At 39.3% G+C, this 15,588-nt stretch overlaps 1 protein-coding gene across 10 annotated transcripts in view; it reads left to right on the forward strand.

Annotated features, from left to right (window-relative positions):
* The window catches only part of ERAP1 (endoplasmic reticulum aminopeptidase 1), a 144,529-nt gene that overhangs the window by 125,521 nt on the left and 3,420 nt on the right, over window positions 1–15,588 (forward strand). For 6 of the 10 annotated variants that reach the window (XR_011424953.1, XR_011424955.1, XM_070232792.1 and 3 more), the window contains 11 exons: window positions 637–768; window positions 4,222–4,353; window positions 4,508–4,579; window positions 6,114–6,268; window positions 7,799–7,878; window positions 8,451–8,634; window positions 10,094–10,250; window positions 10,934–11,118; window positions 11,980–12,141; window positions 12,638–12,778; window positions 13,333–13,414. Coding sequence is in view for 6 of the 10 variants with exons in the window: in XM_070232792.1 (XP_070088893.1) it covers window positions 637–768; window positions 4,222–4,353; window positions 4,508–4,579; window positions 6,114–6,268; window positions 7,799–7,878; window positions 8,451–8,634; window positions 10,094–10,250; window positions 10,934–11,118; window positions 11,980–12,141; window positions 12,638–12,778; window positions 13,333–13,414 (1,482 nt within the window). In the remaining 4 variants the exon portion in view is untranslated. Of the gene's footprint in view, window positions 1–636; window positions 769–4,221; window positions 4,354–4,507; window positions 4,580–6,110; window positions 6,269–7,798; window positions 7,879–8,450; window positions 8,635–10,093; window positions 10,251–10,933; window positions 11,119–11,979; window positions 12,142–12,637; window positions 12,779–13,332; window positions 13,415–15,588 lie in introns of all 10 variants that reach the window. The other 4 variants (XR_011424952.1, XR_011424954.1, XM_023616935.2 and 1 more) reach the window with 1 other exon arrangement.

The raw sequence follows: 15,588 nt of genomic DNA on the forward strand, positions 1-15,588 counted from the left end.
ACATGGTTTTAAAGCTAAATTTCTCCACTTTAAAATAGCTGATTAGGGGCTGGCCCCGTGGCCGAGCAGTTAAGTTCGCGCGCTCTGCTGCAGGCTGCCCAGTGTTTCGTTGGTTCGAATCCTGGGCGCGGACATGGCACTGCTCATCAAACCACGCTGAGGCAGCGTCCCACATGCCACAACTAGAAGGACCCACAACTAAGAATATACAACTATGTACCGGGGGGCTTTGGGGAGAAAAAGGAAAAAAATAAAATCTTTAAAAATAAAATAAAATAAAATAGCTGATTATTAGAGATGTTTGCAATCACTGTTCCTTTTAGATTCTTGTGTTGGCACTGTTTGGTTGTAGGTGTAATGGTTTTGTTTTTAAGTTAATATGAAATTTTTATTCTAAAGTGATAAGTATTTAAGATGAACAAAATTTAAAATGTTTACCTAAAATCATTGTTTCTTGGATATTGTTTAGAAGACAGTAATTTGTATTTATTTTTTAAATTCCGTAAATATGGAATAGGTTGGACTAGAAATTTGAAGCATAATCCTATTTATTATCCCAGATCAAAGCTTCCTACTTGCATAATTTTGGTCTAAATATAAATCACAGGTGGTGATGTCTTTTTTCTGTCCCCATAGGAAGATTATTTCCTTGGTAAGTGTTTTAGTGCGATGGAGGTTGACGCATTAAATTCCTCACACCCTGTGTCCACTCCTGTGGAGAATCCTGCTCAGATTCGGGAGATGTTTGATGATGTTTCCTATGAAAAGGTAAAATGGGATTATAAGGGTATGGTTTGGACACTAAACTTGTAAATACTGGGATGGAGGTAGGGTTATAAGTAGGGTTATAGGTAGGGTTATGGGGTGGCTTCCCTTTATAAGGAGCAACCCAGATTGGATGCCTTCAATTCTGACCCGTGCTGGCTGGAGTTCATACTTTTAGGCCTAACTTGCAGTTTGGCTTGTTATCCTAAAGATTATATTATGCTCAGTTCTTCATTTACTCTACTGTAAGTTGAAAATTCATGGCCTGAATTTATTTATCATTCAACAAATGGGTCTTGATTGAGCATCAACTTTGTACCAGGCGAACATTCCTGCCCTTGTGTAGCTTACCTTTCAGTGCCTTCAGGGACAGTTTGTATTTTTGACCACAAAGTATTGTCCTGCACAACATGTTTACTAACAGAATTGGGAATTGTTGCCAGCATTTAGTAATTGGGAGATTTTACATAAAAGCCAGATTTCCGGGTTCTCTTGGTGGGGGTCAGGGTGGAGGATTCTGGTCATACTGGGCCTGTATTTCCCTTGGCAATGGAGACTAGAACTAAGTCATGGCTCCATCTTTGTGAGATCAAGGTTCTGCTTTTCCACTTCCCCTTTCATTCCCAGCCATTTCTGTTGTCTTCTCTCTGAGGCAGAGAATGTGTGGTTTGTTGTTATGCTTGGCTGTTTTATTTGTAGCAAACAGAAAAGTATTTCTTGCTTGGATGTTTCCATAATAGTGCAGGAGAGATAAAAATAGACATATAAACAGACACAAAAACAGACACATAGATCAATGGAAGAGAATAGAGAGCCCAGAAATAAACCCATGCATATATGGTCAATTAATTTGCAGCAAAGGAGCCAAGAATATACAATGGGGAAAGGACAATAAGTGATGTTAGGAAAACTGGACATGCAAAAGAATGAAATCAGACCATTGTCTTATTCCACTCACAAAAATTAACCTGAAATGGATTAAACACTTAAATGAGGTGCTGGCCCCATGGCATAGTGGTTAAGTTCACAGGTTTGAATCCTGGCTGCAGACCCAGGCACTGCTCATCAAGCCATGCCGTGGCAGCACCCCACATACAAAATAGAGGAAGATGGGCAGAGATGTTATCTCAAGGCCAGTCTTCCTCAGCAAAAATAGGAGGGTTAGCGACAGATGTTAGCTCAGGGCCAATCTTCCTCACACACACAAAAAAACTTAAATGTAAGACGAGAAACCATAAAATTCCTAGGGGAAAACATAGGGAAAAAGCTCCTTGATATGGGTCTTAGCAACAAATTTTTATATGACACCAAAAAAACAAGCAACAACAGCAAAAGTAACAAGTGGGACTACATCAAACTTTCTTCTGCACAGCATAGGAAACCATCAACAAAATGAAAAGGCAAGCTATGGAATAGAAAAAATATTTGTAAACCACATGTCTGAAAGAGGTTAACATAAAGAACTCATACAACTCAATAACAAAAAAAATTCAATCTGATTAAAAAGTGAGCAAAGGAACTGAACAGACATTTTCCCAAAGAAGACACACACATAGCTACAAGTACATGAAAAGATGCTCAACATCACTAATCATCAGGGAAATGCAAATCAAAACCACAATGAGACAGCACATCACACCTGTTAGAATTGGTAGTATCAAAAAGCAAATATTGGTGAGGATGTGGAGAAAAGGGAACACTTGTGCACTGTTGGTGGGAATGTAAATTGGTACAGCCACTGTGGAAAACAGTATAGAAGTTGCTCTAAAAATTAAAGATAGAACTACCATACAATCCAGGAATTCCACTTCTGGGTATTTATCCAAAGAAAAAAAAAAACTATAACTCGAAGATATATGCAATCCCATGTTCATTGCAGCATTATTTACAATAGCCATGATGTGGAAGCAACCTAGGTGTCCATCAATAGATGAATGGATAAAGAAAATGCAATATATACACAGCCATAAAAAAGATGAAATCTTGTTATTTGTGACAACATGGGTGGACCTTGAGGGTGTTATGCTAAGCAAAATAAGTCCAACAGAGACAAATGTATGATCTCATTTATATGTGCCATCTTAAAAAACAAGCTCATTGATACAGATTGGTGGTTGCCAGAGGCAAGCGTTTGGGGGGTGGGCAAAATGAGTGAAGGGGGTCAAAAGGTACAAACTTCCAGTTATAAATAAGTCATGGGGAGGTAATATATGGCATGGTGACTATAGTTAATAATACTGTATTGTATATTTGAAAGTTCCTGAGAGTAGATCTTAGAAGTCCTCATCACAAGAAAAAAAAATTTGTAGCTATATATAGTGAGAGATGTTAACTAGACTTATTGTGGTGATCATTTCACAATATAAAATGTCAAATCATTGTTTTACACCTGAAACTAATAATGTTATATGTCAATTATACTCAATAAAAACAAATTAAAAAATAATATACCACTCCTATTGGCAGTGATATGCACTCCATGTAGACATTCAGGGATTCAGGCTTTGCCTATCTAGTGACTTCACCATCCCCTAGAGTCAGAGAGAGAGAGAGAGAGAGAGAGAGGGAGAGAGACAGAGACCACCTCCACCTTGAGGGGACCGAAGAAATTCTCCTAAAAGATGAGATTTCCAGTTATGCCTTAAAGGATGAATTGAGGCTTTCCAGGAAGAAAGGAAGTAGGAAGGGCTTTCTAGGAAGAGGGAATCACGATTTCTCAGACAAAGATGATTTAAAAGAGGGTGGTACATTGAGAGAGAGAGAGAGTTCTTGGTTAGAATGTGGTATTAAAAAGGAACGTACAGCGGGAAAATAACGAGAAAGCATTTTTCTTACCCTTGGACTACTTCTCTTGTTTACGTCGCTTGTCTGGCCACTGGAGGCATTTGGGTTTGTGACCTGTGATTTACGTGTAATGGGAGTGAGGGGAAAGAGCTCTTAATACAGGAATACAGGACATCCAGGAATTCTCTTGCTCTGTTTGTCATTGGTACTCTTGCCCTCTCAGTCCTCTGTGCTCAAGGCTGTTGGGGCTCCATGATTCCTTACCTGGTACTCACCTCTGCTTCCACCTCTTACACTTACCTCTCCCAACTCCTCCCCTGCAGTGGCAGTGGGAAAGCCACATGGTGGTTCAAGGTCCAGTGTTTAATCTGCACCATTGTCCACTCACCTGTGAATAATGGGAGCTGGCAGATGATGTTAATTTGCCCCAGGGGAGGCTTGGTTACTGATAGAAAATAACGGCCCCAGTGGACTAAGAGCATGAACAGTCATGTCTGATCCCCCTGCCTAGACAATTCCAGGTTCAACTCACTTTCTCTGTTTCACAAATTGCCAGACATTAAAAACATTACTATAATTGCATTTTAAAAGAATTATTCCAAAATAGACTGTGATGGTAGATGAGATTAAGACCAAAACCTAGCTAACAATTATGTATACTGTCTTTTTCAGGGAGCTTGTATTCTTAATATGCTAAGGGATTATCTTGGTGCTGATGCATTTAAAAGTGGTGTTGTCCAGTATCTCCAGAAGTATAGCTATAAAAACACAAAAAATGAGGACCTGTGGAATAGCATGGCAAATGTGAGTATGTTTGTGTGTCTCTACACTTGGGATTGACAGGCTTATTATCTTATCTTGGGGTTTTTTTTTTTCCTGCACCGTAATAATCCCTCTGAGAAGAATCAGGAGTGTTCTCTACAGAGCCGAGAGTGATGTGTTTATTTTCGGGTTTTAGATTTGCCCTACAGATGGTGCACAAAGGATGGATGGCTTTTGCTCTAGAGGTCAACATTCATCTTCATCCTCAGTAAGTTTTTACATCTGTATGTGTTATGGCTACACACATTCTTTTACTCTGTATTCGTTGAAGGATAGCTCTGTGCTAAACATTCTGAGATCCTTGCTTATATCACCCTCACTCTGCTTAAGACTACCTTCAAACTATACCAGACTGACAGCCTTTTACAATTTTTCTTAAAAATTATCTACACAAGGGGTTTTCACAGTTTTCTTTCGTAACACATCTCACTGATACTAATCTTTTTGGCTTCACTCTCTATAAAGTAGTGAATTTGTGCCATGTTTCTATGGGAGATTAGGGCTGTATCAGTCAGACTATGTCAGTCATTTCCCTGGCTCTTCATTTGTGAAAAAACAAATTATGATGATGAGCATTCTTGAGCACTTACTGTGTGTCAGACATGTGCTAAGCGCTTTGTGTATCATCTCTTTTAGTCTTCACAATACATTTATGAGCAGGGTACTACTGTCCCTATTTTAACAGATGAGAATATGAAATCCAAAGGCATATGGTTAGTAAATTGCAGAGTGGGGATTTGAATTTAGATTTAACTCATGTTTTTAACTGCTAAGCTATAAAAAATTCATGGCATCTGAGTCACAACACAGTCTGAGTCTCTCTTTATCTGGACTTGTGGAATATTTTCATAGGCAGCTGAGGGTGAGTCTGGAGATTCAACAGAATTTTATCCACCATATTTTTATTTTCTTAGCTTTTTTGTTTTTGGAGACGGCTTTATTCAATCATTTCTAGATTTGTCCTATAGTATATTTTATCCTTTGACTGCTCTTAAATATGTTTTTAAAAGCTTTGTTAGCATCAAAGAATATATCCTCTTTTGAGTTCCCAGCTGTTTGCTGAGTGTGGGCCATCTTGCTGTTCTCACTTTGGAAGTACAGGCTCTTGACTGAACATTTTTTCCCATCTTGCTTGTCTGAGAGCCAGCATAGTTATGTAGGTGTTGAACACCTGGCCACTTTCTCTCCCTTCTCTCTCTTCATTCATTCACATGCCTGCTTTGTGCCCCATGCCAAGCCCAAGGTATGCCCAATGTAACCAGATATGGTACCTGCTCTCAAGACATACAGCTGTAGAGGAAGAGAATGGAAAGTAAACAGTTGGCACTTTAACCGACAAGCTATGCCTGGAGACAGTGGGGGAAGGGAGCAGGGGAAGGGATAAGGAAGAGCTTCTCAGAGAAGGTTGTCAACAGTTATCAGCCCTGTGAGCACAAGCTTGGGTTCTCTCTTTTTTTTTGAGGAAGATTAGTCCTGAGCTAACTGCTGCCAATCTTCCTCTTTTTGCTGAGGAAGACTGGCCCTGAGCTAACATCCATGCCCATCTTCCTCCAGTTTATACGTGGGATGCCTGCCACAGCATGGCTTGACAAGTGGTACCATGTGTGCACCTGGGATCTGAACCAGCAAACCCTGGGCCGTTGGAGCGGAAAGTGCGCACTTAACTTCTGCACCACTGGGCTGGCCCTGGGTTCTCTCTTCTTAAAGTAGGTCACGCATCTGCCTTTCTCTGTCTAAAGCAGCACTGGCGACAGGAGGGCCTTGATGTGAAAACCATGATGAACACCTGGACGCTGCAGAAGGGCTTTCCCCTGGTGACCATCACAGTGAGAGGGAGGAACGTACACATGAAGCAAGAGCACTATATGAAAGGACCAGAGGATGCCCCAGATACTGGGTAATGTTCATAGAGAGACACTCATTTTGTTGCCTAGGTAACATCTGCCTTGTAGGATGAAATCTTATTTTTGAAATAGTGCCCTTCCCTTTATTGCTAAAATACTTCAATCAAATCTATGTACCCTGTGAAGGTGACTTATACACCACCATCTTCCCCAAAGGATGAGGTGGTTTTAAACCTTGGTTCATCTCAGTAAAGTTGATGATATATAATTATTTTAACATTCTCAAGTTTTGCAGTTTGATAGGATCGCAATTTCCTGTTACTGGCTTGTAGTCAGCTCCAATCTAAGCAACTGCCACTAAATTACAATAATGCCTGGCATTTGGGTTGGAGTTAAGGATATAAACATTTAGGTGATTTCTGGGAATTCTGACTCTTCTCTTCTTTGGAAGTCTGAGTTAGATCCTGGAACCTGTTTGTCAGCTTAATGCTGTAGAAGGACATTGCTGGAAATGAGACACTGCAACTTGCTTGACCCTGGATGAACACTGTTTAAAAAAAATTTTATTTTGAAATAATTTCAGACTTATGGAGATGTTGTAAGAAGAGTCCAAAGAATTCCCATATATTCTTTACCCAGATATATGTTAATTCTTCACCACATTTGCTTTCTCTTTCTCTCTCTCTCTCTAGAGAGAGAACCTGAAATGTAACCTTTCTCCATATATAACCTGAAATGTCAAACAGTTTGAAAAAACATGCTTTCTCTTTCTCTCTCTCAGGCCACATATATAGTATATATTTTTTAACTGTTTGAGAGTAAGTTGGAGACGTGAGGCCCCTTTACCCTGAAATACTTCAGTGTGGTATTTCCTAAAAAACAAGAGAATTCACTTATTTAACAACAGCACAATTATAAAAATTATGAAATGAACTAGATATAATACTATTATCTAATCTATGAACCTTACTCAACTTTTTCCAATTGTCCTAATAATATCTTTATAGCAAAAGAAAAAAATTCTGGTTCAGGATTTAGTATAGGATCATATTGTATTAATTGTCACATCTCTTTAGTCCTTTTTTCTTAAATAGTTCATCAGTCTTTGTCTTTCTTGACCTTGACATTTGTGAAGAGTACAGGCAAGTTATTTTATAGAATGTCCTCCAAATTGGTTTTTTTGCTGTTTCTTCATGATCAGATTCAGGTTAAGCATCACTGCCACATCCACGGAAGTGATGTTGTGTTATTCTTAGTATATGACTTGGGAGGCACATAATGTCAATTTGGTCATGGTTTTTAAGTTGGGCCCTCTGAGCTCCATCAGCCAATCACTGTAAAGGCTGTCGCTTGAGCCCAAATTCCTAACTTTAATCAACGAGTTCAAGAAGGATGAATATTACGTGAGCTGGCACCGCCTACAAAGCTGGAAACCAGGCGAGGAATGTTTCAAGCTCTTGGCTACTGTACTTTTGGTACCATCCTTTTCTTCAACTGGCTAGTATTTGGCACATGATAGGTAATCGAATAACTGCTTGTTGAATTGAATCAAGGAATAAACAATCCATTCTTCTTTCTTTTAGGTACCTGTGGCATGTTCCGTTGACGTTCATAACCAGCAAATCAGACTCAGTCCATAGATTTTTGCTGAAGACAAAAACAGGTAATTTATTGTGGAAATAACTAGGTTAATCCAAGAAGGAACTGTGTAAATGTGTAGGATTTAGATTCTAGGGTTCTTTTGCTATTTATCTTGATTAAAACAAAAAGGATCAGGTCAACCTTTATCTTCAGCAAATCTTTGGCTTTCAATTTCTAGTGAAGAACATAGGTTTGAAAATACTATCTGTGCAAAAAAGAAGGCCAATATCTTGCCAGATAGAGATTAAACCCATTGAGTTATGTAATGCTAAGAACGAGGGATTACTAGTGAAAATTCCCCATTACTTTGTTAACATTGCTGGGTTATGTCGTATGTATGGCCTGAAACATGGCTGCACTCTTTTTATAGATCTATAAATCTCACAAAATTGGTGTCTAAAACTAGGGTTGGCTTGTCTATTGGGATGCTGTTTTCTGGTTTCTAAAAGACATGTGTTCAATATGAAACTCATTTCAGTATTAAAATTGTTCAGTATTAAACTTGTCTTTAGTTTTCTTGTCCAGTCTCTGATCAGAAAAGCTTTCACTAGTCAAGAGAGAAAATGGAGCTATGATTTATTTTATTTGCTTTAGACGTGCTCATCCTCCCAGAAGAGGTGGAATGGATCAAATTTAATGTGGGAATGAATGGCTATTACATTGTGCATTACGAAGATGATGGATGGGATTCTCTGATTGACCTTTTAAAACGAACACACACAGCAATCAGCAGTAATGATCGGGCCAGTCTCATTAATAATGCATTTCAGCTTGTCAGGTAAACAAGCTCCTCAAAGTCTTGGTTTATTTCTGAAAGCAGCTGTTATCACTCAAATTCTTGATTTCTAAAGATGAAAATGATTGATTGCTAATATGTTGAAGGGTGTTTCCCCCTAAGTTCTTCTAACAATTCAAGGTTGCTTTTAGCCTTATGATTAACCTCCAGTTTGTGTCTGCTGAGTAAGATAAAGGAAAGCCTCTGTGTTTTAGTTTTTTTCATTAATAACTCAGATCAGACTGAGGCAAAAGTGTAGAAAACGAGGAGACCAACATCCTGGAGAAACCCCTTGCCTAGTCCCTAAAGCCTTGTCCTGCAGCTTTTTCTGGCCCTGTTATAACAGATTGGGTTTCTCTCCAGCTAGGTCTTTGACAATCTTGGCCTTCCTTGAAGAGCAAGTGGCCCAGGCTCAAGTTTGTATTACATCTCTTGGATTAAAGGAGGGATTTCCCCCACTCCCAACCTGGATACCTGAACTTCACAGCATCTTTAGGGAATACAGCTCATAAAATATGACCCAACCCAATGACCTTTGAATTGTTGAGGATAGTGTTCACTCTCTAATTTTTTGCCCCATGACAATTGTTTTTAAGGAAATAGTCCCCAAGCCTAAAACTCCTTCAATATTGAAGTCCTAAGTGGAATCACCCAGGTGGGAAGGACCAATTCTGTAAATGTTCTTTTTCTGGGCCTCTTGAGGTGACAACAAGCAATGGGAGATAAAGATAGGGGTTGCTTATCTAGATGTTTCTGTCTTCCTAAAAATATTCCACTCCAGGGCTGGCCCCATGGCTGAGTGGTTAAGTTTGCGCGCTTTGCTTTGGTGGCCCAGGGTTTCGCTGGTTCCAATCCTGGGCACGGACATGGCACTGCTCATTAGGCCACACTGAGGCAGCATCCCACATACGACAACTAAAAGGACCCACAACTAAAATATACAACTATGTACTTGGAGGGTTTTGTGTTTATTTATATGAATATATGTCCTACCACTAAAGCTTTTAACACCAATCCTCTATAATGAAGGGTTTATGTCTAGATTCAATTTCTTTTTTAAATGGAGATGACAATGTGTTGACTCTGGGAACTCATACTTTTGACTAAGTGGCAGTCTCTCTGACCAGGCTTCCTGAAGCATCTTGGATCAAAATCCCATCCTACTCTGGAAGGTCGGCACACAGTGTGATGTTTCATAGAGGGCAGATGTGGTCAACCTCCGTTTTGGCTTAACCACAACTTTGCCATAGCTCTATTGTCTGAGCAACTTCCTCCACAGTGTAAACATGCCACACGTTGTTGCGTGAGACAGAAGAGATACTAATATAAAGATCATTATTTATAAGGGGGCAATCATATCTGATTGAATGTTTTGCTGGCAGATTGGTAAAATATCTTTTGAAACAGAAGTTGATTTCCTGGATTTTCTGTTAAACTGCTAACCATGGTGTCTCTTGACCAGCATTGGAAAGGTCTCGATTGAAAAAGCCCTGGATTTAATCCTGTACCTCAAACAGGAAACTGAAATTATGCCTGTGTTCCAAGGTTTGAATGAGCTGATACCTATGTATAAGTTAATGGAGAAAAGAGACATGAATGAAGTAGAAACTCAATTCAAGGTAAAAGCCTGAAATAAATGGAATAGTTACATAACTGGTTTGTTTTTGTGTGGGTGTGTAAATGAGTTGTGACCTTTGTGTGTGTGTGTATATATATATGTTTTGATATAGATTAAAGAAAAGTAAATAAAAATTAATTCAGTATTTGGATTGACTAGCACAAATTTTGGTTTTATTTTGGCACTAAAAATAGGCATGACATTGTTACATTCTGTACTTAATTTCCATGCATTTATTATTCCTTTCCTTTTGCAAATCCTTTATTTTACTTCTGTGTTATGATCATTGCTATTAAGATATTCTGGGACTTAGGTACTTGAGCAAGAGGCACAAAATTGTTATTTTTGGCAAAATGTCATGAAGTCCTGTTGTATAAATTGCTTTTGAAATTTAGTCATATACGCTGTCTCTTTTAGTTTGTTTTAAAAGTGGTAGTTCATCCTGATTTTAAGTAGATAAGGCTATATTTATAAAAGTTTGTTACGCAAACACTAAAATCATTCATCATTACCTCCTGTTTTTGACCCCTTTGATAATTAAATATAAACAGAACTGCATGGTTTTAAAGATAAGAGTTGGATTAAACTTTAAAAAATATTCCCCATCACCTGAGGGTATATTGAATTATACAAAACATGAGGTGACCTGGGACAGTACTGGTGACACGTGTGGCTTTCCCTCAGTCCTTTCTCATCAGGCTGCTGAGGGACCTCATTGATAAGCAGACTTGGACGGACGAGGGCTCAGTCTCAGAGCGAATGCTGCGGAGTCAGCTCCTCCTCCTTGCCTGTGTGCGCAAGTATCAGCCCTGTGTGCAGAGGGCAGAAGGCTATTTCAGAGAGTGGAAGGAAGCCAATGGAAATCTGAGGTCTGTCCTTACGAACAACCAGTTGGTTCACATCAGTGCTAAATGTTGGGAGAAAAAGCAAGTAAAGACAAATCTCCTCTGCCACCCTTGTTTTGGAAAATAAATTGCTTTTTAAGATTTATCTATGCTTTCTCCCCACTTTCTGTTTTAAGAAATGCTAGGAGGGAAATTCTATGCACAAAGGTCAAATGTCTGGAGAGTTAGAATGGGATTAGAATAATTCCCATGTTATATAGCCAGGGATACAAAACCTTATCAGAACTGAGACAGCTATACTAGACAGAAACAGAGGCAATGCATCTCCTAGGAGCTTCTTTGGGCCTCCAAAGTCCCTGATGGAGTGGAGGGTATATACTCTCTAAGCAAAGTAGGATCTTCCCATATCTGGAAATTTATTCTTAAGTCCTTTTATGTTTGGGGCTTAAATCCCATCCAGGAAATATTAAGCCAACAATATACATGCTTCCATTTAAAGAAATGTTGACAAACGTGGTCCTGTTGGATTCCTGGCTTTTGTTCATGGACTGTCTCCTGAGTCTAGTTTGAATTTCTTTCCTTCAGCTTGAAAAGTGACCACCTATCGAGTCACCCCACATTGTTAAAGTACATTAGATATGTTGGTATCTATAAAAGAGCATTTCACATGACATTTTTGAGAAGGCTACTTAAAACCTAATTTTAGATACGGTCTCTTGCCACTTTCATAAACTGTAACTGAAGAAAAGGTTATTTTTGTTCATATTTCCAGGCATGCTTCTTTGATCATGGGATCAAGTTTATCAGTTCATAATTGCTCACCATTATGCATCCAAACACACTTCCTACATCTCAGATGCTCACTGAGTGTGTTCTTTTCCACAGCCTGCCCAGTGACGTGACCATGGCAGTGTTTGCTGTGGGGGCCCAGAACCCTGAAGGATGGGATTTTCTTTTTAGTAAATATCAGTCATCTTTGTCCAGTACCGAGAAAAACCGAATTGAATTTGCCCTCTGTATGAGCCAAAACAAGGAGAAGCTTCAGTGGTGAGTCATTCATTCATGTTCATATGGCCAGGAGAAATTAAATTAGGTCACATCCCTCTGGCATCTATTTTTGTTCTCTTGGCCAGGAATTGCCTATTCTGTTGGGAACATTTATTCAAGTGGGCACACATCTAATGAATGTGGTAAATAATTAGGGGGAAGCAGGTGTTAGGAAAACTATTTAAAGGAGTATGTATTTGTATATCTTTAAAATAACACATTTAGAAATATACACTAGATACAGCTTTCTTAGCTATTCTTAGGAGCAAATGAGAGAATATATGAGAATGGGTGTTGTAAACACAGTATAAATGTTAGTTTTTATTATTACGTAGCTATGGCGAGTTTATCAGGGCTCTGGTTACCTATTTATCTTTTGGTCTTTATTATTGGCAAATTGGCTTTGTTCTTTCACAAGTTTTTTTTATTGAAATCATTCATAACTTTTTCAGGGCATATTCATTGCTAATAACATTTCTTCTCTTAACTATTCTAGGCTACTAGATCAAAGTTTTAAGGGAGATATAATAAAAACTCAAGAGTTTCCAGATATTCTTAGATCTATTGGCAGAAACCCAGTGGGATATCCACTGGCCTGGAAGTTTCTGAGGGAAAACTGGAATAAACTTGTGCAAAAGTAAGTAGTGCCAAAAACTGTGCTGTGACTGAATAAGTTCCCTAACCTGGCTGTGTTTTAAGCTTTGTTTGTAAAACAACAGTGAGAATCTAAAGGGATTTTTTTTGATTGAAGATAGGAACTAGAGGTACTTAAAATATCCTTAGAAAATCTGAAACTCATACATGCTCACTAATGAATCTGGATAGGCCAGTTTCCCATTCCGTCTGGAATAATCCCTTCTTGCACCCACTGACCTGTTTGAAGCCTCCTCGTTCCGCACAAGCAGCCCAGATCTCTCATTAGCATTCTTGCTTGTTTGCATCTGCCCTTGTCTAACTCCTGCAGCATTTACTTCTACCATTTTCTTTTGGGTACTTAATCTTTTATTCAGCTGTTGGTGTACTTACTTTTTACAGCTAGATCTTAGCCCGTTGGAGGGTAGGGATCATGTCTTATATCTTTTTCATGCCCAACCAGTTTTTAGTTAAATGCTGTAACATATATGAGGCACTTAAAATTACATGTCGATCGAATAAATATTTCACAATACATTTTGCAATTTCCATTTCTAGGTTCGAACTTGGCTCACCTTCCATAAGCTACATGGTCATGGGAACAACAAATCAATTCTCCACAAGAGCACGGCTTGAAGAGGTAAGAAAACACAAACTTTCTTTTTAAATTTAAGTGACAGTTAGCTAATAAATGCGGGGTATACAAAATACTCTAAGGGTGTAATGAGTTAGAAATGGATGTTGTCACTTAACAGACGTTCTTTTCGGATAGTATGGTGTTGTTGACATAAGCAAAAATCAGTTACAAATAAACTATTGGAAACTGTGCCTTTTCGCAAACACGTGACGTCTTAGCTCTGGTCAACAATATACATGCTTCCATTTAAAGAAATGCTTACAAACTGTGGCCCTATTGGACTCCTGACTTTTGTTCATGGACTACATCTTGAGTCTAGTTTCAATCTGGAATCTAGATCCTCCACTATCCAAGTCCACGATTTCTCATTACTTATTTATATACCATCTACTTTCAGAAAGAATTTTGGGCAACTTATAAGGTCCATATATAAAAGAAATGTTAAAGAACAAAAAGCTTCATAATAGAAAGAGGTAAACTGTATGAGAGATTTATGCTGAGGATAATTTATTGCAATTGTACCCTAAATTTAGCACAGCTTCCTAGCAGTCAGAGAAAAATGAGAAAACAGTATGAGTTATTCCCATTGTCTGGTTAAGAGGAAACCATGTAATATACAAAAGCAGACTTTTCTCCCAGTCTTAAACTCTGAGGAATTTGATGTAAGGGCCATTATTTTGTGTTGTCTCTTCTATGTTTTCTATGGTGAAGTTGTGGAAGAAATTTCACATGGTTTTAAAAATATGCTGAATTTGGATAAAAGCTGAGAGCCTAATAATTTTTTAGGGATAGTTCTATTGTGTAATCTGGTTACACCATGATCTAGCCTAATATAAGGAGAGTGCTTTGAAAACGCAAAAGAAATGTCACATCCCTTATTTTTTCTCCAGTTTTCAGTAGCCTCCCAGGCTTGTAAAATTGCACATCATAATTCAGGCTTGAACTCTAGCGAGGTCCACAGCAGAGGTATTTTGTGTGATGACTGAAGAGCCATCCGTAGGCTGTGACTAGTTAGACTGTTGTCCATGGATCAGATCTGTAGTAACAAAACATTTCATTCATTCACTTGTTCATTCATTTCTTTTCTCATCTGTACATTCAGGACATATTACACTCTTACTATATGGCAGGCGTGGTTTTAGGTTCTGGGGCTATGACGATGAACAGAATAGACAAAGCCCCTGCCCTCATAGAGCTTAAATTCTACTTGGGGCATCAGACAATTACAGACAAATCAACCTATGACAGGTAGTTACATGCTCTGAAGATGAATAAGGCAAGGTAAGGAGAGAGTGTGACTGGGTAAGGGATGGTGCTATGTTCTGTGGGATGATTAGGAGACATTTGAGCAGATATTGAAGGGAATGCAGCTATCCAGGAGGAGAGTGCTATGTGCAGAGGAAACATCAGGTGCAAAAATCCTGAGGCAGGGCATGGAAATGAAAGAGCCTGAGATATTGTCGGGATGGAGAGCATCCTCCTGACATTGAAACTGTAGGAGTCAGCCTGAGCCCTTCCTTCCCTTCACATCCAGTTCATCCCCAAGTCTTGTTGGCTCTGCCTCCAGCACATGCCCCATATCTATGGCCTTCTCTACCCTTCCCCTGTCCAAGCTTTTCTCATCTCTTGCCTGGCTATGGCAATAGCATCCTAACTGGCCTCCCTCCTGCCACTTTGCCAATACCAAGCCATTTTCACAAGTCATCCCATGACTGACTCCTTCTTGAAACCCTGCCTATTGCTCTTGCAGTAAATCCCCGACCTCTCCTTCTTATGTGCACAAGGCCATGATGACCTGGCTCCTGCCCATCTCTCCAGCCAGTTTTCACAGGCTCTCCTGTGTCCACTCTCTCACAGCACTCCAGCCACTCAGCCTCCTCCTCCTGCTCCTGGGCCACCAAGGTGCTTCTCCTCTCCCTAAGCCTCTGCACTTTTTCTTCTCTGCCTGGCTTGCCCTTTCCCCAACTTTTCACTGGAGAGGCTCATTTTATCCTTTAGAGGTCTCAGCTCAAATGTCACTTCCCAGACCACTCGGTCTAAAGCAGGCCACATCCTCCCTGGTTACTATCGAAGCCCCGATTTATTTTCTCCACAGCAGTATATTTATAGTAAACATAGTTTATTGCTTATCTCCCCAGGTAGGCTGTAAGCTCCATGAGGGGAAGATGCTTGCCTGA

This window comes from Equus caballus, chromosome 14 (assembly GCF_041296265.1).
Source record: "Equus caballus isolate H_3958 breed thoroughbred chromosome 14, TB-T2T, whole genome shotgun sequence".
In the NCBI taxonomy this organism is placed as follows: domain Eukaryota; kingdom Metazoa; phylum Chordata; class Mammalia; order Perissodactyla; family Equidae; genus Equus; species Equus caballus.